The sequence below is a fragment of the Cervus canadensis genome, chromosome 13 (assembly GCF_019320065.1).
Source record: "Cervus canadensis isolate Bull #8, Minnesota chromosome 13, ASM1932006v1, whole genome shotgun sequence".
Classification (NCBI taxonomy): Eukaryota; Metazoa; Chordata; class Mammalia; order Artiodactyla; family Cervidae; genus Cervus; species Cervus canadensis.
In genome coordinates, this window is record NC_057398.1 from 29,232,587 (window position 1) to 29,258,475 (window position 25,889).

The 25,889-nt window shown below is 61.8% G+C and overlaps 1 protein-coding gene across 4 annotated transcripts in view; it reads right to left on the minus strand.

Annotated features, from left to right (window-relative positions):
• Positions 1–9,792: 9,792 nt before the first annotated feature.
• Positions 9,793–25,889, minus strand: part of MORN1 (MORN repeat containing 1) — a 50,100-nt gene continuing 34,003 nt past the window's right edge. For all 4 annotated transcript variants that reach the window (XM_043485740.1, XM_043485738.1, XM_043485739.1 and 1 more), the window contains 4 exons: positions 22,449–22,582; positions 22,276–22,349; positions 11,967–12,013; positions 9,793–9,992 (listed from right to left, as the gene is read on the minus strand). In XM_043485740.1, the coding sequence (XP_043341675.1) occupies positions 9,844–9,992; positions 11,967–12,013; positions 22,276–22,349; positions 22,449–22,582 (404 nt within the window). In that variant the 3' untranslated portion in view covers positions 9,793–9,843. The remainder of the gene's footprint in view (positions 9,993–11,966; positions 12,014–22,275; positions 22,350–22,448; positions 22,583–25,889) is intronic.

A 25,889-nucleotide genomic window follows, 5' to 3' on the forward strand; every position in this document is an offset into this window, starting at 1 on the left:
GGTGTGGCCGTCAGCGGGATGTGAAACCAGGGCATGGAGGGAATCCTGTGTCCTCCCCACAGAAACCCCTGTGCTCAGGGGACAGCAACCCTGCACCCTCCTGTGTCTGTCCTGCCTGCTGACGGGCGACCCTGGGAAGGGTGGGGCAGAACTCTGGGGACCTCGGTGCCTGCTGGCCCCTGCCCCCAAGGGTTGAAGATGTCGGCCCTGCAGGCAGCCCCCCACATGGGGCCATCTGTGCCCAGGCCTGTGCCAGGGCTGGGGCCGCTGGGCGGGACTCCCAGCCCTGGAGCAGGTGGCCCCGTGGCAGGGGGTGGGCAGGCAGGTGGACCTGGCTTGTTGGAGCATCCTGTGCCAGTCAGGTGTCCGGCTGGGCTGGGGTCGGGTCTTCCTGCTCTGTGCCCGGCCTGGCAGGCGCCCTGCTGGCAGGAAGCTTGGCCCAGGCTCTCGCACGGGTCACTCCTGCTGCCATGGAGGCCTGTTCCGGAACCCTCAAGGGATAAGGCACCTTGTGCCGGAAGGACTTTGAGGTCACCCTCTCTGTAAGGCCCAGTTGCACATGTGTGTCCAGGGCCACTTGGGTTCAGCAGAGAGGGCAAGCAGGTACCTGGCTGAGCCCTCATCATGGTGCAGCTTTGCAGCCCTAGGGAGGCGGGTGGTGTCAGGTCCCCCCACCCCTCTCCGGGCACCCAGGCAGGCTGTGGGTGTGGCCGTGGGGCCCACACCCTGGCAGCTGAGTGTCGGGGTGCCTGCCCTCCCCCTCCTTGTCCCCACTTCTGCCCCTCAGGTTCCCTCCCCCCATTCTGCTCTCTCACACCAAGTCAGAAGGTGCCAGGTGCCCTGCCAGCTGGAGATCAAGTGTGCACAGACTCGGGGCAGGGCCCACCCCACAAGCCCTCCTAGGCTCCACCTTCTGTCACCCTGAGGCCCCCAGGTCCACAGCGAGGGCTGGGGTGGGGGCCTGCCTGAAAGCCTCCAAAACCAAACCTCCCTGTTCTGGCCAGGAGGGTGGGGGCAGGCAGCTGCTGACCCTGGCTGGACCTTGAGCATGTCTAGGCCGGGTGGGCAGAAGTGGCTAGGAGGGCTGGGTTGGGCGTCCAGGGCTGTGTCCACAGTATCCCTCCATGGGGCGCCCACCAGAGTGGCTGGCAGTGGGACTGCCAGGACAGGTGCCCTGAACACAAGGTGTCAGACAAAGGCAGAAGTGGAGACCCGGACCCTGTCCAGTGAAACCCCTGGGGCTCTGCTGGAGAAGAGGCAGGGCTGGGCCCCCAGAGGCTGGATGGGAGACCCAGGTCCTCAGGCCCAGGACAGGCACGGCCCCTTGTCTGGAGCTGGTGGTGTCCTGGCCTTGCGGGCAGGCCTTGCGTGCACTGCTCCAGTGAGTGTGCACACTTACTTGCTCACGTTTAAGGACAGGCCTGGTGGCAGGGCCGGATGGAGAGCACCAGTACCCCTGCTCCACACGCCTGGGGTTGCCTTCGTGGAGGTGGCAACGACAGGCTGAGTGACCCAGAGGTGGGGCTGCAGCCGCATGGGCTGCAGAGCCGGGGCGGCCAGGCCCCGCTTCTCCTGTTCCCCTCCCCTCTTCTCCCACCGTCCACCCTTTGGCTTCGATCGGGCGCCGATCGCCGAGAGCTGCAGGGGTTAGGCAGGGTGGCGCATTCCCATGGGTCCAAACCCCCACCATGCTCTGCCGACGGCGGGGCCTTGACCTGCGGGACGTGTGGCCCACACCCCAACTTCCTGTTTCTAAGAAAAAACAGTCCCAGAAAAGGCTCTGGTGGTGTGTGGAGGAGGCTCCCTGCCAAGGCCGGGCCGGCGGGGAGGGGAGTTGCTGCGTGCAGAGGGCAGTAGCCGGCGGGCCAGGCAGGTGTCACCGGCCCGTCACCGGGGGTGTCTGCCTTCCCCACGGCTGCTTCCCTGGCGGGAAAACAGCGGCGGCTAAGACACGCCCAGCGCCGGGAGGCCCAGCTGGTCCGGGCTCCTCCGCCCAGTGCGGCCTCCCTGCCTGGACGCGGGGCGCACCCCAACCCTGCTGTGCCCTCGGGCCTGAGGGAGGCGGTGGGCCCGGAGCCCGGGACGGAAGGCAGCGCCGTGGGGCGCCCGGGTCTCCCTCGGCCTGGATTTACCCCAGAACCCGTGAGATCGCGACCCGGCCAGACGCCAGGGTTGCCCCCAGCCCTGGAGTACCACCCCCTCCTCTGAGGCAGACTAGGCCCCGCCCCTTTCCCCGCCCCCTCTGGGCGGAGGGCGGGCTGGAGCGGAGAAGCCTCGGGAGAATTATAACTCCGGTTCCAAACATTCCAAATTCCTGCTCCTTCCGGCCTGGCCGGAAGCCGGGCTGGGGAGGGTGCGCAGGCCCGGGGGTGGGGAATGGTTGCAGGCCGTTTTGGGGTGAACCTGAGCCCCTCTGCTACCTCCCTTGCACGCGACTCCAGGTTCCCGGTGCCGAGTCTAGGGCGGCGGGTACGGGGGCCACGCCCTACTGGGCAGAGGCTGGACACACCCCAAGGCTGCACGGCACCCCAGAAGGCCTCTCCCAAGTCACGCGGGTTTCAGACGCCCCGCAAACGCACCGATGGGGGTACATAACGTGAACCCGAGATACACCCCAGCACTGGGTGTCCGTATGGGGCACGACGCCCAGTGAGTCAGGCAGAGTGGGTGTCACCGCCGGAGTGAGTCACCGAGAGGGTGTGCGCCCCTCGTGGGCGGTGCCAGGAGCCCGGCCCGCCCCAGGAAGACCACGCCCCAGTTGGGGACTAGGCAGATTCCCCCCACTTCCTTCCGCGAAGCTTCCTTCTGCGATCCAACGAGGCTGTTGAGAGCCGGGGAGGGGCGCGTGTTGCGCCCCATCCCGCGGCCGAGGGGCTTCCCGGGAAGGGCGGGGGCGCCTGGAACGCTGGCTGCCGGGTCCGGAAGGGCCGCGCGGCTGCCGCGCCCCCGCCCCGCGGCCCCAGTTTCCGATGACGCGTCTGCAGAAACCCCGACGCGGCCCCAGGCTCCGCTGCCCGGTTTCACTTCCCCTCCCCCTGCCCGGCGTGGGGCGCGGGGCTCAGTCCGCCTCGGATTCCGACGGGGGTGGGCACGGGGGCGCTTCCGGCCGTGGGGCGGGGTCGACGAAGGGGTTACGACGGGGCGGCCCGCCTCCGCACAGGCCCCTCCTCTCCACGCCTGCGCTGGCACCGGGGGTGGGGCCGCGCGATACCCCGCCGCCGCGAGATCGATCCCCTCCCCCGCGAGGGGCGGGATCAGGTTCAGGCCCCGTTGGGGGCCGAGCGGGCCGCGACAACCCCCACTCCGCAGCCTGGGCGCGCGGTTCGGGGGCCCGGAGGCGGCGCGCGCTCGGGAAGGAGGGGGCGGGCCGCAGGAAGTGCGCCCTCCCACCGCGTCCTGAGCGCAGTGACCACCTCCCGCCCGGCGCGCGGGGGAGAATTGGGATGGCGGGAGAGAGAGGGGTACTCTGGGGAGGCGGCGCCTCGCGGGCACGTTGCGCTGGAGCGAGCCCTCGCTCAGGGGTAGGGTGGTGGCTCCCCGGTTCTCTGAGCGTCTTCCTTGCGGGGGCGGACGGGCGCTGACGTGTCCACGCGTCTGAGTGTAGCTAGGTTTGGGGGGGTCGGGAGGGGTGTCGGCGCGGCCCCCGGCGGCGGAGGTGGGAACTGCAGCTCCCGACCGAGCGCGGGGAGGGGCGCGCCCTGGGGGTCCACATTCGAATAGAGGTTTCAGCTCAGCTTGGGTGCTGTTTTTCTGTGGGGGGTCGCTTGCCTAGTATGCCAGTTTCGAAGGAAAACCCCGATCCTTTAAAATCCCTTGAATTCTGGGAGCGCGATCCCACTGGTGTGGAAAAGCATCCCTGTGCCAAAACCTTGCCCCACTCAGCACAGGCCCTTGGCCCCATTTCTCTGCAGTGTTCTCCATCTAGGTCCCTCATCCAGGCCGGACTTTATCCTAGTCACTGCTAGGCGGCTAAGCGCTTCCTCTGGAGGGGCAACCCCAGGGCACCCCAGCAGCCAGGGTGGGAGGTGGGATGGGCCTTGAAGGACGTGACCAAAGAAGGCCTTACTGACCTTCCCCTGCGTTACACTCCCTCCCTGTTTTCTCTAGGCCTGATTATCTCTGTCCCTAAGCCTCTCCGTCATCAGGATGGTAACCCCCTAGTCCACACGGCTTACCTCTCTCTGGCACTGTCCAACACATGGACCCCCCACCCCACTGGCTTCCTGCCCTCCACCAGCTCACCACAGCTGGCCAGCTCCTTCCCCAGCCCTCCAGTGCAACGCTGGCCAGCAGGTTCTTGCCTAATCAGCACTTGTGTGGTGCCCAGGTGCACCCCAGCCCTGACCCTGGCATCTGCCTGATGGCTACCCTTTATGTCTGCTCCGTCTTTTCTAGTGGTGTCCTTAAGAGGAGCTCACCACGGATGAGCCCACAGGATGGGAAACTCCTGGAGGGCCAGCCTGGCCTGACCTGGTGCAGAGGTCCCCATGACTGCTGTGGCCAGGCTGGCACCTGTGCAGGGGGGAGGGCCAGGGAGCACTGAGGGGTTGGGGGCTGGGCAGCGCTCCTCCAGCCTGCCCTTGGAGGCAGGACTCCCATCCGGTCCACCCTGCTGGGCTCTGCAGCCCCATCTGTGGGAGGGCCTCTCCCGGTGTCGGGGCGGGGGGCAGCAGGACGAAAGGGGTGACACCCCTGTGGGCAGTGACCAGGAGAACGGGTAGGAGGGCTGGCCTGCTGGCTCAGTATACCGTACATCTGGCGCATGGTCAGGCTGCCTCCGACTGATGACAGTCCTATTTATAGCCTCCGCCAGAGAACGTCCCTGGCCGTGGCAGTGGGCACCCGCCTGCGCCTCGAGACCTCGGGCCTCCCGCCAGGAGGAGCCTGGGCGGGGGCCACTGTGGCCAGTGCGGGTCACTGCCTAGCTCGCTGCCTGCCCCGGCCGCTCCCTAGGCCTACTGAGGGGCCGAACCTCAGGGTTCCCAGCCTGAGGAGAGGGCCTACTGGAGCCACCACCCACCCATCTCCCAAGGTCCCCTGTGCCCAACCCAGCCTGGCTCTTCCATCAGAGAGGCCCCGGGTTGTTCTCAGTGGCTGACTGTGCCCTGCAGGGATGGGGCAGGAAGGAAGAGGCCTTGGGCGGCTGGCGTATGCCCCAGTGATCTGGCTGAAACAGGCCCAGAGACCCCTGCTGATGCTCCGAGGACCGAGGTTCCCAGGGTGCCTCGAGTCTGCAGTGAGCTGGCCATGCTGCACAGGCGCCAGACTGGTAGGCTGGTCCCCCTGCACCCTCCAGGAAGCTCTGCTTGGGGTGGCGGGAGGTGGTTCTCCACAGCTGGCCTCGCCACCTGCCTGGCACCGAGACTCGGCGGCCTGCCCAGGATGTGGAGAAGGGAGGCCTCCCCCGGCAGCATCCTGGGTGACCCACGGACCAGTGGGAGGGGAGGCCAGGAGGCGCTGCCTGTGCCAGGCTCTGTCCTGTGCTGACTGCTACGCCGCTGCTAATGGTCTGAGGGGCCGTGCCTGCCAAGGCTCTACAGGGAAGTGGGCTGAACAGAGGGCAGATACCCCCACCTCTCTCATCTCTTTGTCTCTGCGTCTCTTGTCTGTGGCTCCAGACTTCAGTCAAGGAAGGAAGACATTCTGTGTTTCTGGTGGTTCCTGACTCAGGACTCAGGCTCGTGCTTGTCACTCAGTAAATGTCCATTACATAAGTGGACCATCTGGAGCCGATGTTGCCACCCTTTCAGAAGTCAGAGGGCAGGAGGAGGGCCCACGGGGGACACTGAGGCCCCAGGGGAAAAGGTGCCCTCCTTGGGGTGTGAGGCACGTGGGGGCAGCCTCATGGCACCTCTACAACCACCTCTGTCTGCCTGCCCCTCACCCTGGCATGGAGGTGGGTGGCTTGGGGGCCCACCTGGCCTGTGGGAGGCCCCAGGAGGCCTGCTTCCTCTGAGAAGGTGGCGCCAGGGTCTTCAGGCCAGGGGCAGATGCAGAGTCCCCCCAGGGAGGCAGGCCCGATGGAGCCCAGCCGTCTGATGCTCTGGCTCTTCATGGTCCAGGCTGGACGCCGCCCTCTCAGGACCCTCCTCCCCACTCAGCTCCTCCTCCAGCCGACATGATGGCCAGGCCAGCACCTCTGGCTGCTGCTGACTCTCCCTCTTTTTTTGGTGTTTTTTTTGAGAATTCAGATTTTGTACAGATTTGTCTGTGGGACACAGGACTGGGGGGTCTTGTCAGGGTAGGGGCAGTACCTCTGTGAGCCTCCAGCTCCCCCACACCTTAAGCCGAAGTCCAGTGGGTTCCTGAGGCCATGGCCCCTAAAAGACCTGCTGGTCATCAACTCAGGTGCACTGGCCAGGAGTGGTGCCCACGCCCCACCCAGGACTCCTGCCAGGGGGTGGGCACGGGGTGGGGCAGGGGAAGTGCCTTTCACTCGGGACCAGAACTGTCATGGGTTCCCCACCTCCCAGACTCCGAGCCGCCCCTGATTTCAGGCTTTGGAAAGTATAGAGGTTTAACTGGTCTGCATTTGGAAGTCAGCTTTGCTCCAAGCTGCAGGGGCCCCACATGGGGAGCCCCTGCCCTGCGTCCGAGTAGGCCTGTGTCCTCATGAGACCGGCCCTGAGCTTGCAGCCCTGAGCTTGGTGACTGGAAACCATGATGTCGGTTTGGAGTTCAACCCCAGAAGATGCCTCCTGACCGGGGCATGCGGGAGACAGCAGCTGCTTCTGTTTCCAGCGTTTTTGTTTTCTAAATTGAAACATCATTTTCATTGTTTTCCTTTTGACAGAAATGTGGTTTCATCTTGAGGAGAAGGAAGAGCTGCAGAGAATTTGCTGTCTCAGGCGGGCCGGGTGGACTGTGGTGCCCAGAGGAAGTGGTCTCAGGGGGCTTTCAGGGGCACGTGGCCCTTTGGCTCCTGGCCCCACACTTGGGGTCCTGCTGGGAATCTGCCCCCACACTCATGCAGCCAAGTGTGGACACTGCTACCCCCCTCACCCCACAGCTCACCTGCACCCCCTTCTGGAGAGGACTGTCCTGCAGTCCCCTCTAGCTATCTCCATGCACTTTGGGCAGGACAGAGACCCCTGGGGCCCAGACACAACACAGGAGTCAGAGCTTCCCGAGAACAGGCCCCTCTGGGGACTCATTGCTGGGACACCATGGCCTATTACTCTCCTACTCTATTACAGATATTCAGAGGTCGAGGCCCGGCTGGACCAGGCTGACATCGTCAGTGGCTGCTTGAACTCCTGGAACAGAAAGAGGCCAGCAGGTGCGGCTTGCTCCAGGTGCCCAGCAGCCCCCTCACTTCTTAGACTCAGAACTAGGTCAGCCCTCTTTTTCCTGGACCCCCTTTTCCTCCCTGGCTGTCACTCCTCTCTGTTCTGTTGTCTCAGCTAGCCCTTTGGGGGCTCAGTGCCCAGCTGCCCCATCTGCTCTGGGAGCCGGGGCCCAGCAGAGGCAGAGGTCACCTGGTTCTGCAGGGGGACCAGCTCCACCCCAGCTGCCCCTACTGCTAGCTGTGTCTGTGTTGAGGCAGGTGTGTTGAGGGGAATTGGGTGGGAACCTACTAAGAGACAAGCAGCAATGGTGAAGGGATGGGTCCAAGGACATGACTGGAATGGTTCTGGTCATCAGACTCCTCTGGCTTTTCATGTGAGAACATAATTATCCCACGTAGTGTGGTATTAGTCTTCAGTTATGTCCAATTCTTTGCGACCCCATGGACTACTGTAGCCCTCCAGGCTCCTCTGTGGGATTCTCCAGGCAGGAATACTGGAGTGGGTTGCCATACCCTCCTCCAGACCTACCTCTTGCATCCATCCATCCATAATTACATCCATCCCCACCCACCATCACTCCATCTGTCTGCTCTCTGCCTGTTCTTCCAGCTGTCATCTGCCTCCTGCCCCGTCCTGCACACCTCCTCTGCCTGTTTGTCTCCAGTGCCTCTGGACACGTCTCAGAGTGGCTGCTGCACCAGCTGGGCGCTCCACGTCCACCCATTGGTTACAAGTACCTTCTGGGCACCTCCTGTAGGCCGCACACTTCACCAGGTGTCAAGCTGTGCTGGTGAACAGAACTGAAGAAGTGCCTGGCCTTCAGGAGATTCCTGTGTGAGATGCATGGCATGCTGGCCCGTAACACGTGTAGGGGAGGAGAGAGGTGGTGGCATGGGCAGGGGGGTGGGCAGTGTTGCTGGATGTGGGGCGAGGCTTTGGAGCAGGTGACCTAGGAAGGTCTTGTGAGCAGGTGAAAAGAGTTAGTTGCTCAGTTGTGTCTGACTCTTTGTGACCTCATGGATTGTAGCCTGCCAGGCTCTTCTGTCCATGGGATTCTCCAGGCAAAAATACTGGAGTGGGTTGCCATTTCCTTCTCCAGAGGATCTTCCCGACCCAGGGATGGAACCGGGGTCTCCTGCATTGTAGGCAGATTCCTCACCCACCAAGCAGGTGAAGGGCACATGCAGAGGCCATGAGGCAGAGCATACCTGGCTCAGCTGAAGGGCTGCAGGGAGCGGGGGGCTGTGGGGGTCAGGGCAGTGAGCGGTGAGGACCAGCTCTGGTTGGGCCTGCGGTCCTGGTCATGACGTGGCCCGACAGCCCCTTGTGTTGGGGAGGGGCGCCGTGGTGAGATGGGTCGTGCTGCAGATGCACCTTGAGCACCCGTAGGATCATTGGGGGCAGGGTGGGGATGTGACTCACAGAGCCAGAGAACAGTCAGATGCTGACGGTTTGGGCCTTGACAACAGAAGGTTGTGGTGTTCTCCGTGGAGCAGGAAGAGCTAGTATGGGGCACATCAGGTCTGAAGGGCCCTGGACTCCTGCCCAAGGGGGCTGCCCCACCATTGCTGCTGGCCATGTCGCTGGGAGAGATCAGGAACCTGGGGGAGGGAGCGGGCTCTGGGCCCCAAGGCTGAGTCGGGGGTGGGGGGCGGGGCATACCAGGGCCAAGAGTGATGTCTGGAGCTCCTTGGGGCGTGCTGGGTAGAGAGGAGGCAGGGAGCCCTGCTGGGAGTACTCATGGGTGGGATAGGGTGTTCATGGGGGAGAAGGAGGGCGTCGACGACCATAGGTGTGGGAGGGCAGTGGATGCTGGACGGAGGGTGATGGTCAGGAGGGCCTTTAGGATGGGAGATGGCAGCTGGGGCTTCAGTGGCCAGTCCACCCTGGCCCAGAGGTGACTGCTGGCCAGGACCAGAGGGCTCTGGGTGTCCCTTTCCCCATTCCATGAAGGAAGCAGGTGGTCAGGTTGGGGACCTGACTTAACCATCAGGAGAGGCTGGGGATGAGCTCGTTCCTTTTGGATGCAGGGAGGTGGGGGTCCTTGGATCTGAGGCTGGGGTGTGGTCAGCCCCAAGTAGAGGGTTGGCTGCCCCCAGGCTTCCCGGTGTGCTGGGCTTCTATCCCTGACCTGAGGCCTGGTTTATCCGCTGGGGTTGCATTTCAGAGGCTGCTGTAACATCTGAGAAGCGATCCCTGCAGACAAGGCCTCTCAGTTCAGTGTGTGACCCAGTCATCAGCTGGTGGCCTCTTGATTTCCCATTTGGGAGCTGTTGTGGCCCCCAGATTTGGGAAGGCCCCTGAGCCACCCTCCAGGGCAGGGATGGCAGGAAGCAGGTGCTGGCTGGCCTGGGCTCACCCTGGGGAAAGCATGGATGGTGCAGCTGAGACAGCGGAGAAGGGCACTGGTCACACCACCCGCCCAGCCTCGGGAGGCCCAGATGAGCCAGCATGGGTCTAGGTGTTCGGGCAGGGGCCGTGCCCTCTGGTTAGCACTCAGAAGTGGTTGTTGAGCATTTTATTAAAGCCAGTGGCAGGAGTCTCAGGCACACCTCTAGCTCAGGGCTTCTGGGTCTTCTCTGGGGACGTGGGGCTGTTGGCCTGCCCCCCTTGCCAAGACCCGAAGGTGTTTGAAGGCCGTGGGCAGCGTGTGGCTCAGGAATGGAGGGGTGGTCACGTCGTGAATCATGAGGACGTACTCGCCTGCAAGAGATGGGCACGTGGGCTCAGCTCCTGCCACCCTCAGATCCTCTGCTCCCACCCTCAGGGCCCCCAGCTCGGTGCCTGGTCTAGGGCGGCAGGCCTTTCTCTTCCAGGGGTGCTGGGGGTATAATGTAAGTAAGTGCACTGGGGGTGAGTGAAGCCACCTCCCATCTCAGGACACAGGCCCAGCGATGGTTCTGTGTCTTCGGGTGGAGTAGGGGCCACACCAGGGATGCAGACCCAGCTCTGCAAGGTGGGCCCGGCTCAAGGCCTCCCGTCCCCGCCAGTGGGGCCGTGTGGCTGAGGGCAGGGGTTCTTTTGAAAATACTTTCCTATCTTTTTAGGAGAAAAATAATTAACTTCCTCTAGAATGTTTTTTAAAAATAATTAGCCTCTGAAGACATGGCTGTCTGGCTTGTTTTGTGGGAAGGGGCAGCTCTGGGGGTGGGGCGGGGGGCCGCCCACTGGGGGACGTGGGGAGAGAAGGAAGTACTTTTCCTCCATAGTCTGTAACTGTCTGGAGAGCTTCAAAGTTGGAGAAACCATAAAAAAGAAAATAAGAAATAACAGAAAGTGAGGTTGCCGTGGAAACCGTCCTCTCCCGCCCGAGCCCGCGGGGGCTGGCACCAGATCGCGGAAAAAGCTCGCCGGGCTGGCCGGGGCTCCCACCAGGAATGCAGCCGCGGCTGAGGGGGGCGCGGAGGTCCGCTCCCACCGTCAGGGAACATTCCAGCACCCGGGCCTGGAAAACAGGCCGCCTCCCTGGCTGCACGGCTGCCCTCCGACTCAGGCCAGCCTGGGGGCCCGTGGCTGCCCCGTGTTCCCCGGGGCAGACGAGAAAGGGCCTCTGGGGCTGGCAGGAATTTGCTCAGCCTTGAGTCAGTTCCTTCAGAAGAAACCACGGTTCTGGGGGGCCGGGGGGCCAGGAGGGGGCCCACATTCCGCAGCCGGGGCACCGGGCCTCCCTGGCCAGTCTGGAGGAAAACTGCGCATGGCAACGCAGAGTGTTTCCAAGCAGCCGGTTTCTAGGTGTTCCCGGGAACATGCAGCCACTCCAGCCGCGGCCGAGGGCGCCGACCGGTGGGGGAGTGGCCTCAGAGCCGAGCCCTAGCCCTCAGCTGACCTTGTTCCTGAGGCCGCCCTTCTCCCAGCAGATGGGAAAGGCCTGGCTGGGGGCCCCCTTGCCTGCCTCAGAAACCACCCGAGGCCTGGCCCCAACCGCCACGACCGCCACGTGGTCCTGCCATGGGCCCAGCGCCCAGCCTGGCCTGGCCCGGCCTGACCCACGTTTCAGAGCCGTCGACCTGGCTTTGCCCCTCACAGCCTGGACGTCCAGCCTATCCCCTGCTGGCCTCCCCCAGGTGGTGCATGGGGTGGGGTGGGGGCAGTCTCTCCACTGCCTCCTTAGCATGCAGGGGTCCTAGGGTTCTGCTGGGGGTGACCTCGGTGCTGACCCTACTGGCTAGTTGGTAGGCGTGTGTGGCTGTTGGGGCAGCGAGCACCAGCCCAAAGGAAAGATGGGGGGCCTGCCCCGCACAAGGGCCTTTCTGGCTGCAGTCAGCCCGCAGGGCTTGCCGACACTCACCGCTGCACGAGGGGTCGGGGGGGCCCACACCTGAAGGCCTCCTGACCTTCTGATCAGGATCCCAGAGACAGGAGCCAGGGATTTTCACGTTGGCTGAGGGGACAGGAGGCACCCTGGCCTGGCATATGCAGTCCTTTGAAGGGACCAAGGCTTGGGAGGACCCTCGGCCCGTTGGCACACCCTCCTCCTGCCCAGGCCCTCTTGGTGCTTCTTCGGAGGGCCCGGAGAGCATGGTTGGGGGCAGCTTCATGCGCCCCAGGGCCCACCCGGAGCCCCAGAGCTGCCCTTTCTGATGATGTGCTCAGGGATTGACGCAAAGGGTCTGCTGGGATGGTGGAGTGACAGCTGGGGATGCCCTACCTGACCGTGTTCGCCAGCTGCCTGCCTACCTGGGAAGGCCTCCGCTGCTGGCTCCACCGTGGCCACCCCATCAAGCCTGCAGGGAGAGAGGAAGAGGCTCTGAATGTACAGCCCAGCACCTGAGTCCGGGCCCCTGGCATCCAGGCCTGAGGATGGCAGAGGCCGCAGGCTGGCCCTTGTGTGACCATCCTGTCCTCCCAGGCCCACTGCTGTCAGCTTCTCTTCGCTCTGCCTGCACCTGGTGGCGGGGGGTGTCCCTGTGAGGCTCTGAGCCCTCAGCCCCTGAACCCCACCATCTAATCCCAGACATGCCCATGGACGGATGGAGCTGGAGACGGACAAACCCGGTCCCGTCCACCCCACAGGCACTGCACGTGCAGAATGCATGCAGAATCCAGGGGCAGCTCTGAGAAGTGGGCACCAGAGCCGCAGCGGGCCTCGCGGACACGCAGTCTGTGTGGAGGGGACGTGAGAGCTATGCTTATTTTCCAGCAGGAAGTGACGAGCGGCAGCCAGGACTCAGCGGGGGCGGGGCCGTGGGGCACTGGCATCCCCCGCGTGAGGCGGGAGAGGAGAGGCAGCGGGTGAAGACAGGAGGGGCCGGGCCCACACGTCTGAGGGCTGGAGACCCTCACCTGTGGCGGCAGCTGCCACAGCTGTTCCCCTTGAGGCCCAGTCTCAGCGTGTCTGTCTCGACCACTCCAGCTTCCGCTCTGCTGTGTGACAGGCTCACCCTGCCTGCCCGCAGGGGAGGGTCACCTGCTCAGGAGGACCCAAATGTGTCCCTGTGTCCCTGGCAAGGACCACCTGGCATCGTCTCCAGGGAAATGCAGGTTGCCCACACGGGGCCCTGTGCCCAGCTGAGTCCTGGCCGCCTCCTCCATTTCTCCTCTGGGTCAGACCCTCAGGCCCCCCACACATCCTTGGGGGACAAGGGAGCCAGCAACGTGTGGATGGCCAGCCCGGATCCTCTCTGGGAGGCAGAGTCCGAGGTGTCAATTATCCTGAATTATTTGCCCTGAATTATCCTCCAAAGGGACCTGGGGGAACCAGGCAACACCCACCCCTGTCCTCCCTGGCTAGCGGTTTCCTGTTCTCAGAGCCCGGGGGGGCTCCTTGCGCAGGCTTGGTGACCCACCAGGTTCTGACCCCTTGCCAAGCTTCGATACCACATGCATGGTTTGGGTGATAAAAAATTAAAGACAAAAGATTTCAAAATTATTTCATTTCGAGTAGGGGAAAATGGGCCTTGGCTTGGACCCAGGAGCCACGTTAAAGATTTTGAAGTGCGGGTAAGGAGGGGAGGCGGATAAATAATTCAGCTCTAAGAATAACCAGAGCCTGTCAGGCTGCCAGCTTTAAGAGAAATAAACCGGGTTACAAGAATCCTGAGAGTTTTTACAGAACCCCCAGGGCTTCAAGAAAACAGAGGCAGAGTCAGGAAGGAGCCGCCGGAGGTGCAGGTTAACTGACGGTTCTGGTGGACCTGTGGGCGCAGCTGCAGCCTGGGCGGTGTGTGAGGTGGTGGTTCTGTCTGGGCCCAGAAGTGCCGACTGGGCCCCCCTGGTGTACACAGCACTGGAATCAGGAGGGCTTGGAGCTGGGACACTTAACGGGCTGCCTCTCAGACTCCACCTGGACCCCAGGTCGGTGGGAAAGCACATGGGGGAGACCCATGACTCGGGTTTGGGTGGGGTGGGGAGGGATGCGTGAGGGGCTGGGTGTACCCCAAGGTCCTGCAGTCCCCCGCCCTGTGGTTAGAGTCTTTGTGCTCCTTTTTCTTGTGCTTCGGGTTCTTCATTGTCTGGTACCTGTGGGTTCATAGTTGTCATCAAATTTGAAAAACTCCGGGCCATTATTTCTTCAAATATTTTTTCCATCTCCTCCTCACCGCATCACTTTGGAAGCTCTGATTTTTGTGTCTATTTGGCTTCTTGAAGTCGTCTCAGGGTTCAGTAAGCAGGATTGGTTTACTGGGTCTGGTCATGTCTTTCTCGCTGGGTTTCACTTTGGATCCACTTGCCTTCTTTACAGCTGTTACCCCTCCCTCGGACATTGCAGTTTCAACCTCCGGACGTTTGATTCAGTCTTTTCATACCTTCCATGTCCTGTCCAGTTATCACCCATCCAGCGTCCTTGTCTACAGATTCTTTCAGCTCTGTCATTCAGGCTCAGTTTTGATTGATGGTTTTACTCCCATTATGGGGCCTGCCTTCCTGCATTCCCTGCGTGCCTGGTGATCTTTGAAAAGATGCCAGACACTGGGGTTACCTTCTTGCAGGCTGGATACTTTCTGTTCTACCTATCCTCTGTGCTGTTACGCTGCTTAAAAAGTTTGATTCTTGTGGGTCTTTCTTTGAAGGTTCAGTGGGGTTTAAGGTAGGACCCCTGTGAGTATTATGCCAACCGACACTCTGTGAATTCAGCCTGGCTGTGAGAATGAGCCCCCACTTTTCACATCTTGCTTGAGCTCTGGGCATGACTCCTTTTGACCCTCTTGGTGGGTCTTTCCTGGCCTCCAGCATGATCGATCCTCACATGCACGGGTTGATCTGTGCTCTGCAGACTCCAGGGCTCCCTCCTCTCCAGGGCTTCTGTCCAGCAAACTCGCAGTGCCTTGGCTTTCCAGGCCTCCCACTCTGTGTCCCCCCTCGGGGGCACTCCTGAACCTGCCCGAGTCCCCTTCCTGCGCCACAGTTGGAGACTCTGGGGGCAGCATGCTGGGGGCTGGTGGGCTCATCATGATGGATCCCCACCCTTCAACATCAGACGTGAAATGTCTCCAGCTCTGTTGTATATCTTGTCCAGTTAATTACATGTGTCCTCGTGGGAGAGCAAGTCCGGCCCCTCGCGATCCACCTTGGCTGGAAGCAGAAGTCTGAATGGACCAAACCGAGGCCTGGCACCCAGAGAGCCCCAGCTTGTCTCCCAGTGACCTGCCCTGAAGGGTGGGACTTCTTGGTGAAGGGCGGCCTCCAACTCTTGCCCCCTCATCCTGCGCCTGCTGCGTGGGGTTGTCCTTCCAGGCCCCCCAGTGGCATCTCGATCTGAAGGATGTGTCCCTGTGAGACGATGCTTGTAGTGAAGCCCCTGGTGGCCCCCCAGCCCCCCAGGAGGACCGGGGGCCTTGCCCTCTGCCAGTCCACTGGCTGTCCCCTGGCCGTGCCTTTCCCTTCCGGAGGCCCAGAGAGCATCCTTCTGGAGCTGGCGCTACACAGGACTGCACCGGCATCACAGAGGCCCCAGGAGTCTGCCCTGGGTCCTGTCCACAGAAATGACCACAAGCACGTCTGTCCCCCAGCAGAGCCATTGCCAAGGCGATGCCCACTGATCCTGGGCACAGCGTGGGTGCCAGAGCCAAGCTCCATGTTCTGTGGCTTCTCAGTGCTTTTCCTCATGTCTTAGGTTGAGAGAGCCAATGGGTAGAGATGAGAAAAGGGCCCTGATTGGATAAGAAGCTTGAGGCTGTTTGGCCAGACCCTGGCGAGTGGGGCACCTGCACACATCACATTCTTTGGCTGGAGCAGAGTGGAGGCAGGCAGTGGGCTTCCCTGGCCAGATGCACCAAGGGCAGTGGCGAAGTGGTTCACATTCTGGGGAGACTGGTTCCCTAGTGGGTCAGGGGTTCCCAGTGGCCCTGTCCACCACAGACTGACAGGGCAGGGGGCTTGGGGCATGGGTTCTGGCCCTTGTGACTGTCAGTTTTCCAAGCTCTGAAATGGACACATAGACAGGGCATGGGGTGTGGATCCCCAGACCTGATCTGGCCATGGCAACCAGTCTGTGAGGCAGACTGGCTGCGAGAGGGCAGGGGCCCCCTCCTGCAGCCTGATCAGGGGACAGCCCTGGGCAGTCTGGGTTGAGTCCATCACCTTGGCAGTGGTGGTAGTGGGGAAGGATCAAACCGGCACTCATGGGAGCCCAGTCAAAACATGAATCAGGGAAATCGTTGCCCTGATGGTCTGCAGCTCATGGGGGCCGTGGACCCAGGGCTTCTGTGGCCCCCACTGAGAGCCTGTAAGAAACTTCCAAAATTGGAAGTCGGCTAATTGCAGCATTGCAGCTGACCCTGATTTGGGGCCAAGCTGGAAACTGTCACTGCCTCCCGAGGGCCCCCGAGAAACAGGAGCCGCAGGCCACGAGCTCCGAGCCCCGGCCCAGGCGCAGGCCCGGTGTCTGGCCTGGCTCCGCTCCCGGGGAGCTCGGCCTCGTCTGCAGAGGCTCTCCTGTCCCACAGGGCACCTGCTGGTACTCAGCTCTGGGCCCTGGACAGTCTGTAGGGTGCTTTCTGTTTGGGGGTGCCTGCCTGCCTGCTGCAGGGGTCGCCCCCCCAGGGGGAACTGTGGGTTGTACCTGTCAGGAGGTGTGTGAAGGGTTAAGGGCGCTGCCCGGCCTCCAGCTTCTCCATCTGCCGTGGGAGTGATTCTTCCAGGCCTGCGTCAGGCGGGAAACATCCTGCCGTGCCGGGGGTGGGGGGGCAGTCGGGGCACCAGAGCCACACGGCCTGGCCAGCTGTTCCCACCCGGCCCCCACACCTGCTCTGGTTTGTTATTCCCACTCCGACAAGGCTCACTTCTCAGTCTTTGAAAGTCGCTAATGGCGGTGCAGTGGTAAAGAACCTGCCTGCCCATGCAGGAGACGCGGGCTCGATCCCTAGATCAGGAAGATCCCCTGAAGAAGGAAATGGCAACCCACTCCAGTATTGTTGCTTGAGAAATCCCACGGACAGAGGAGCCTGGCAGGCTACAATCCATGGGTTCGCAAAGAGTCAGACACAACTAAGCAACTAACAACAACAGAAAGAACTTTCTGTTTTTCTTATTTTCCAGAGGCTCTCCTAACTGGGGTGGGGCGGGGGTGGGGAAGAGGGCCTTCGCCCTGGTCCTCATGTGGGGATTCTTAGGGTCATCTGAGATTCAGTTCTAGAGAATTTGCCTGCACACTCCAGGGCTGAGCTCTGGGTAGGACACAGAGAGGGGAGTTTGTTGTTGTTCAGTCATTAAGTCGTGTCCGACTCTTTGTGACCCTATGGACTGCAGCATGCCAGGTTCCCTGTCCTTCACTATCACCCAGGGTTTGCTCAAACTAGTGTCCATTGAGTCGATGATGCCATCCAACCTCTGTTGCCCCCTCAACTCCTGCACTCAATCTTCCCCAGCATCAGGGTCTTTTCCAATAAGTTGGCTCTTTGCATCAGGTGGCCAAAGTATCAGAGCTTCAGCTTCATCAGTAGTCCTTTCAATGAATGTTCAGGGCTTATTTCCTTTAGGATTGACTGGTTTGATTTCCTTGCTGTTCAAGGGACTCTCAAGAGTCTTTTTCAGCATCACAGTTCAAAAGCCTCATTTTTTTGGCTCTCAACCTTCTTTATGGTCCAACTCTCACATCTGTACGTGACTCCTGGAAAAACCATAGTTTTGACTACAGGGACTTCTGTCGGCAAAGTGATGTCTCTGCTTTTTAATACGCTGTCTAGGCTGGTCAGGATGCCCAGAATTGGCTCCCAGAAGCAGAGGGTGCAGGGAGAAGCCTGGGGACTGGGGGAGGCAGGCAGCCCCTGGCCCATGGCCATGGGGGGAGTTGCCTGTTTACTCAGTCATGGGGGCTGAGGTGGGCCCCATTCCTACCCCATGGCTAGGGGTGCACCTCTCTCAAGGCTGCCTGCCCGGCCTCACCAGGCCCGCCCCACTGGGCCCTGCACACCGCGGACGGGGTGCTGACGCCCAAGACGGCCCCAGTGCCCCCAGGGCTGTCTGGGACTTGGCAGGCAGGGGGACAGCAGGCAGGACACAGGCTCAGGGCGGGTAGCCTTTCGGGGGGATGAGAGCCTGTCCTAGGTGCTTGGCGGTCACGGCGACCCTGCATGGAGGTGGGGCTCGTGGGCCTCGGGCATCAACTATCTGTTCAAGTAAAAAATTGTCTCCATCTGTGTTGGCTAATGACTGATTAAATGACTAATAACGGAAGTCTTAATTAAACCCATTTTTCTCCGAGTGAGCGGGGGAGGGGCCCCATTCCTGGCATGTGTTAGGCTCTGACCGGTCCTCCGCGGAGCAGTTACGGGCAAGGTCAGTGCAGTCACTGCGCTGATGGGGCTGCAGTCGTGTCTTCCTGTGGCGGAGCCGGTGATCTGGATTTTGGGGAGGATGCGGCTGGAGCCACACGCCGTGCGTTTTGACGGGAGTCCGCTGTGTGGCCGGGCAGGCTCAAGGCCATGGTTCTGAGATGGAACCGGTCTTGTGCAGTGAGCGGACAGTCTCACGTCAGCCAGGAACTGCCGGGGCTCTGTGTCACGCTGTGAAATTCCGTAGCATGCCAGGAATGTCTCCACAGGAATGCAGCGGGGCCGGCGGCGGGGCCTGGGCTCGCCTCGGAAGCAGCACCGTGCAGGGCTGCCCGCCGGCCTCCCTGGTCCTGGGGCCGCCCTGTGTGCATACCGTCTCTCCCAACCCGGAGCTCAGAGCTGGGCGACCCGAGCAGGCTCCCCTAATCGTGCTGAGCCAGCCACTCAGGAACCAGACTTGAGATGTGACGAAGCCATGAGTGTGATTGCCAGGAAGGGCCGGAGCCCTGTGGACACAGGCCATTCCCAGGGGAGGAGGAGGTCAGGGAGGCCACACCTGTCTGTGACCCCCAGGCTCAGGCCCTCCAGGGTCGTGCACGCGCAAGGCCCCTTCCAGGCCTTGACTTTCTGGGGGTGGGGTCTGTGGTGAGGGGTCCCGGTGCGCTGAGGCCTGGGAGCCCCAGGACTTGGCAGTACCTGGGCACCTCTTCTCCGAAATTGGGGCACTCACCCCAAGACCAAACATTCTGTCTTTGCCCAGACCCCTAGGCCAAGGGTGCTAGTCTGCCCAGTGGACCCCTTCCTCCACTGTGTTTAGGGAACATGAAGGGAGTTTAATTAGACCTCAACATTGTGACAAAAGGCCAGAAGTTCCTCCTGAAGGCACCCCCTCGTCGCGTGAAATAAAGACCCACTTGGCCATGAAGTTGGGGGCCCGTGCCTTGCCAGACCTTGTGGGGATGAAGAGACAGTGTTTCAAACCTTCCTGTTCTTGGAACCCCTTGATGATGACGATGGGTGAAGCTAACACATGACCATGTGAGGTGTCCTGTGGCTCTGGGGGGTTACCAGGTGAGGACACACGGGGGCCCCAGGGCAGCAGGGCAAGGAAGGCGGTGACTGAATTTGGGGCCATGCAGGTTGTGGGCTGCCGGAGCCTGCTCTGAGGGTCAGGTAGCCCCGGGGCCTCAAGGTTGGCCTGTCCGGGGCCCAGCCCCGCAGTTGGCCGCCTGGGCCCCTTCCTTGGTCACCAGAAGCTGAGGAACAGCTGGCCTGCCCTTGATCTCCTCCTGGGCCACCACATGAATTCAGCAGCTTCTTCCACCCTTCCTGGACCTTGGGATCTGACATCGAGAGGCCAAAACCACGGGCCAGCCTGGAGGCTCCAGGGTCATGGCCGAACTCGGGCCTGTGGATGGGGCATGGACAAACTTGGGCCCCATGGGCGGGATTTTGGGGAAAATGGAAGGGTTTTAAGTGCCAGCTGCTGCATGCCCACTGACCAGACATCAGGGGTGGGCTGGGTTGTGCCCTGCTGGGCACTCCGTGCTCCTGTCTCCCTCCTTGCAGGTGGTCAGGAGGACTGTCCCTTTGCCCCGTCACGTCATGGGGAAGATCTGTGCAAACATCCTGCCCCTGGTGGGGGTTGGCATCAGTGTGTGCTAAGTTGCTTCAGTCGTATCCAACTCTTTGCGACCCCATGGACTATAATCTACCAGGCTCCTCTCTCCATGGGATCCTCCAGGTAAGAATACCGGAGTGAGTTGCCATTTCCTTCTCCAGGGGATCCTCCTGATCCAGGGATCGAACCCACATCTTCTGCATCTCTGGCATTGCAAACGGGATTCTTTACCACTGAGCCCCTGGGGAAGTCCCAGCAGGCCCAGCTGAAACAAAGTGTCCACAACCTCACAGGGAGTCTCAGTGCAAACCAGGTGCTTCTCATTTGCCTGAGCCAGTTGCTGGAAAGGATGGATTTCTCAGAAAACCTAAAAGTGGGCTTTTAGGGTCCAGAGCCAGGTTTGGATGCTGGCTCAAGGCGCTGGTGCCTGAACACGTGTGAGGAAGTAGTGGCGGGGATGGTGGATCAGGAGGCCCTGGGGGCCTCGGGCAGGCTCCCCGCCTCGTCTCTGGGTGGGAGCCTCAGACATACAGACACCCATTGGGGTGGGGGCTCAGGGGCACAGAGCTGGGCCTGGATTCAGGAGGTCTGGAGACCAGTGCCCGCAGGAAGGAAAGGCGCTCACGGCTGCAAAAGCCTGGCCCGGGGCCTCAGAGGCAGGCTCAGGCCGGGTAGGAGGGCTTGGGCCGGGGTGCTGTGGCCAGGCCAGGGTTGCCTGTCCACGCTGGCTTGTGTCTTTAACCAAGGTAACTCCAGGCCCATGGGGAGCTCTGTACACGGACACCTGTCTGTCCACAGCCAGCATGGCTGGGGGGTGGGGTGACCCGGGAGCTTTGGGAGAATATCTCCCCGGGGTTTCTGTATTTGGAGAACAAGCTCAGAGGGGCTCCCCGGGGAAAATGGGCCAGACTGCCCCTCGGGCCAAGATGAGGGAATGCAGCAGAGCACAGGGACCCTCTGCGATGGTCCCAGCCTGGGTGAGGACACTGCATTTCAAGAGCTTGGAGAGCCCTTGGCAGAGCGGACGGTGGGAGGAGGAGCTGGCTGCTCCTGTCTTTTCAGAAGAGGACAACAGTGAAAGGCTCCTTTTTTGCTGAAATCAGACATTTCCACATCAGCCTCAGCTGCCGAGTTACCACAGTTACTGAATCCAGCACACGCTTTGCTGTGAGCATCTGGGCCTGGGCTGTGTTGTGAGTTAGTCCTGGGGGTGTTTCAGCCTTTGGCCGGCTCGCACATCCCTAAGACCGAAACACCGGGTGACGTGGGGTCTCCGTGTCTCGCAGGAGCCTTTTCTTTTTTGGAGCCTGTGCTTCTTTGGTTGTTGTGTGAAGTGAGCTTCATATTTAGTTCACACACCATGACTCAGAACGATGCTGAAGGGTGGCCCCTTCCTCTGGAAATGGCGCATCCCCACTCAGCCTGCGACCCCGTGCCAGCCTCCGAGTGTCCCGGCCGGCCCACGCCCGCTGGCGTCATCGTCACTGATGAGCAAGCTAATTGCAGAGTGTTGGCGGATGCAGTGGCTCAAGGCCACTCGCCCCCTGCCCGTTTGGCCTGCATTTCTCATTTTCCTGGAGTTTTGTGGCCGCGTCTCTGCCTGCTGGCCTCTGCTCTTTTGCATGGCTGTTTCCACGTGTGCCCTAGGCTGGTGGCAAGAGGTGTCCATGGCACCCTGACCATGACTCTCAAGGGCTGACAAGCCTCATGCTGGGGTTGGAGGCCAGACCTTGGTGGGAAGTGGGAGTCTCGGAGGGCCTGAAAGGCCACATCCTCCCCTGGGTCTTGGTCTCTTCTCCAGAAGGAAGGTTCCTGTCTTTGGGGTTCCGTGGCCGAATTGCCAGCCAGGTCTTCTTTGCCTGGCCACACCTCACAGGTTCCACCCCAGAAGGAGACCTCAGGTGGGGGTGTGCTGGTGGCTCCTTGGGGGCTGCCTGGTGCTCAGGGCTCTTAGGTGGATGAGGATCAGTCCCGCCTGAACCTCTGGAGCTGTGGGGCTTGGTGGGGAGGTAGGGGGCAAGGGGCTCCCAGGAATTTCTCTGGAATCCAGCCTTCCTCCTGAGAAGGAACAGCTGAGGGATGTCCCCTCGCCTCCCCCCAGACCCCCATGCAGCCCTGCCTGCTTCTTCAGACAGAAACCTGAACTCAGCCTGGGTGAGCTCTGGTCTCCTTGCCTACAGGCCGGGTGGCTGTGGCCCTGGGTGTGTGACAGCCTGCACAGACAGAAAGGGAGGCACACAGACAAACTCCAGGCCACGGTGCCTGACGTCTGAGGGCCTGCTGCCCACCCGGTGGCCCCGGCCTCTGTCCATGTGCCAGAGTGACTGCAGGCCCCTTGAGGGAGGGGACCCCCTGTGACCACTCTGCTCCCCTGGCCTCAGGCCTGCCTGGGTGAATCCCCACGGGGACAGCTGCGGGACGTGGGTGGGCTCCACCCAGCTGCCCGCTCCCAGGCAAGGCCCTTGGTGCAGGAAGATCGCCATCCTAGACCAGGCCCCAGGCTCCATGGCGTTTGAGTCATCTCAGGCCCCGGGGATACCGGGCAGGCGGGTGGAGAAGGCCCCCGTCCTGGGATGCACACACCTGGGAGGCCTGGCTGTGGCCCAGCTGATGGGGAGGCCAGAGCGACCCCAGTGCCGATGAGTGCTCTTACCTGCTGCCTCCTGGCAGGCCTTGCGCTATGGGCGTCGTCCCCCCGTGGTCCTGGCCTCTGGGCCTGCTGCCCACCTTTTAGAAGCAGCGGGTGGGGGCAGGGTTCAGCTCCCAGCTCCCCCATGCATGGCCTTGGTGTCAGGCTGAGCCCTGTCGGGGGTGTCCCGCCCCTACCTCGCGGAGGCCCTCCAAAAACAGGACGGCGTGGTACCCTGGTGGTGGGGGCCCAAGGCAGACATCGGAGAACTGGACGCAGCCTTGCTTTGCTCGCCGACGGTTCCCGGGACAGCGGGGCTCGTGTCTCCCGGCTGAGGGGAAAGAGGATTCCAGAAAAACAAAGGAAAAGGCCCTTTAAGTATCACAAAACAAAAGTCAGAAAGGGCATTTCCTGTGGCCTCTCTGAAGTGAGACTTGTGTGGCTGAGGTTGTTGGGCCATGGATGGCCACATGGGCCCGGAGTGGGGGCCTGGCGCTACTGCCCAGAGTGCCGGCCACATGGCCATCTCCAGGGGAGTGGCTGGGCTGGCATAGACAGAGGGCTCCATGGGGCGTGGTTTTGGGTCCACCGCCCCTTGATGCCCCTTTGTCTGCGGTCCACCACCAGGCCTGACAGGTGATGCTTTGGGGCTGAGGGGGCCTCCTGTCACAACACCTGTGCCACTGAGGCCCTGGGGGTCCTGGACAGGACTGGACAGGCCCCGGGTCAGAGGCCTTGTGCTCAGCCAGGCAGAGCCTGGTGCCCTCTTCTGAACAGTATGACCGGAGGACATGCCTCCTTAATGAGGGCTGCCCCATGTGGTGACGTCAGACCACACCCATGACAAGCACAGAGCATGGAAGGGCCCACAGCCACCAGCCCAAGGGTTGGCTGCCCGCCCAGGGGACCAGAAACCCTCTAGTGCCGGAGAACGTCAGAGGGCTGGGTTTAATCTGCCTGTCCTGCCCTGGGGACCCCACTGGGACCCTTGCCCACTCTAGCTTCCTCCAGCCCCTCCCCCAGGAGTCCTAAGGTGTGACAGCCACAGGGAATGCTTCTACCCCTCCCCTTCCCCATGTCTCTTCTGCCTGCGGGGGACCCTGCGGTCTGGTGCTGTGCAGGGCCGCCCCACGACCATCCCAAACAGGCGCACATCAGGCTTGTTCTCATATGGGGTTGGACTCAGGGCTCTCCTGACACCCTGTGCCCCAAGGGCCCTGCCCACGTGTACACAAGTGGGGAGGGGCCTCGGGGAGGTGGCTGGACACTCCTGCCAGCCAACTCTGCAGGGTGGACCCTTCATCAGCCCCCTCGGTGGGGGTCTCGGTGAGTGGAGGGGTCTCTCCTCCATACTCTGGATGGCGCCCTGGGGTGCAGGCATTAACACCCCTTCCCTGGAGCCCAGCTTCTGCAGGAAGAGGTGGAGAAGGACCCCAGAAGTATTTCCAAATTACAGGTGGGGAATTATTTCTCTCGGCGGGGTCTTAATCTCATCATTACGGCGCATTATAAAAGCAGAGTCTTTGCTTCCGCAAGGACGTCCTCTGTGCATGCTGTCTCCCCGTCAGCTCGGCTGCCCGGGCACCATGGATGTCCTGGGCAGCGACGGGAACGCGCTGCTGACGGAATGGTTTCCAGCTCTTAACGCACCACGGCTTCTGTGCGGCTTCGTGGGAGCTAACGTCTCCCACCTCTGGACAGTAAAGACCCCGCGCTGTGTCCTCTGCCAAGGTGACCGGCTAGTGGGCCCCAGATGGAGCTGGGCTTTCTGAGGCCATGGTTCCTCCTGGGCAGCAACCAGACCTAGGCCCACAAAGCACCGTATCGGGGTGCTGGGGACTAGGGGCCTGTGTGGAAACAGCTGGTGTGCAAGTTCGTGCACGTCCACACCAAGCCCAAGCTGCTGCCCCCTGGCTCTGGGCACCGATGGGGCTGCTGGAAGAGGACGGTCAGTCCTCCCGACCCTGCAGGACGCCTGGAGCACAGATGCTCCTGTGTCTGCCCCGCGAGTGAGGAGGGACTGAGGAACCGAGGCTGGACCGTGGAGTGAGACCCCAGTGCTCTGGGTGCACACACGACCCTGAAACCAAGCAGGCGGATGTGGCGAGGAGGGGACACCGAAACCCTCCCTGACAGCGGCTCAAGACTGCCTCCGCCTGAGCCACCCTGACCCCCAGGAAGCCTGCTTACTGTCCAAAGACAGAAGAGGGAGGGCTCTAAGACCTTTTAGTTGCGAGTGACAGAACCCGGCTCTGTCTAGCTGAAATCCCATAGGCAGCTCTACCTGCAATCCTAGGAGGGAACCTTCTAGATTCGGGGACATGTGGACCCTGGCCTGGGGCTGGGGGCTGGGGTGGCGTCACCAAGGGGGCAGGAGGGCTGCCTTTGGAGTTGGGATCAGGGACAGAGGAGACGGGGGAGGGGTGTCCATCCGCACAGACGTGCACTGCCCATGCTGGACGGCTGGCAACTTCCTGCCACCTCCGCTCACGGGTCTCATACCTTTCAGGGGGACCCCCCCAGCTGCCCACTGCCCTCCCTGGTGATTGCCACCCCACTGAGCCTTTCAGCTTGGCTCTAGGCTCTGGATGTCCAGTCTACCCCTCATGCTCCAGTGCATGGATCCATCTCTGCCTGTACCCTGAGCACAAGCTGATCCTATCCTTGCTCATGGCTGAGTGGTGCTGAGCCCTCTGGTCCTTGGTGCTGCTGGCCTCTGCCCACACTTCCCCATCAGGTCCTTGCTGTGGGCACGATGACCCCTCCCCACCCTGTCTGCCCTGTGTCCAACCTGGTCCCGAGAGTTTCAACCATCCATAGGAGAGGTGGGTGCCCCACGGGAGGGAAGACCCCACTTCTGACAACAGACTCGGCCACAGAGACCCCGTCAGGCCCCTGGCTGCCCACTGCCTTCCCTGGTGGGGACAGGCTAGCCGTTCTCCTGGCCGAGTGTGCATGGGCCAAGTGGCCACTTCAAGTATACCCGAGTCCTGAGGATGCTGCAGGAGAGAGAGAGAGCCCCTACCCCTCGTGTCCTGAAAGGGTCATCACTCCTCGGTGAGGGTCCTGCCTGGGCCTCCGGGGCCCTTGAGGCGGCTCCTGGCATGTTTCTGCAGCCTCCCCAGCCAGGCGGCCCCGCGAGCAGGTTCGCGACTCCAGCTCTCTGGAGTGAATTCCGAACCTTTCTGTCGATTTTAATTACATCAATTATGGCTTTATCAGCAAGATAAAGGTCACTGTGCTGCCTCCAGGGAGCAGGAGGCCGAGCTGGCCAGGGAGAGCGGGCAGCTTGACCTCTCCGGGAGGGAAATGCCAATTAATTATCTTTTTACAGCCGACTCAATTAGACTCCCTAATCACCTGTGTAGGACACAGAGGAGGCGCAGAGACCTCGGGAATAAGCACCGCTGCTGTGGGCCTGGTGTCTCCCAGACAGCTGGCTCCTGGTGGGATGTTTGCTCTCTCTCAAGACTTGAGCCCCTAGGAGGTTATCAGCCTGAAGAGGACGAGCTGGCCCATCTGTTGGTGACCAGACACACCACGCCAGTCTCAGGGTGGACTCCTTCAGCAAGGGGCTGGTGGACGGCACCACAGAGACGGACACCTGGGCAGCTGGCAGCCAGGGAAGCAGGGAGGTC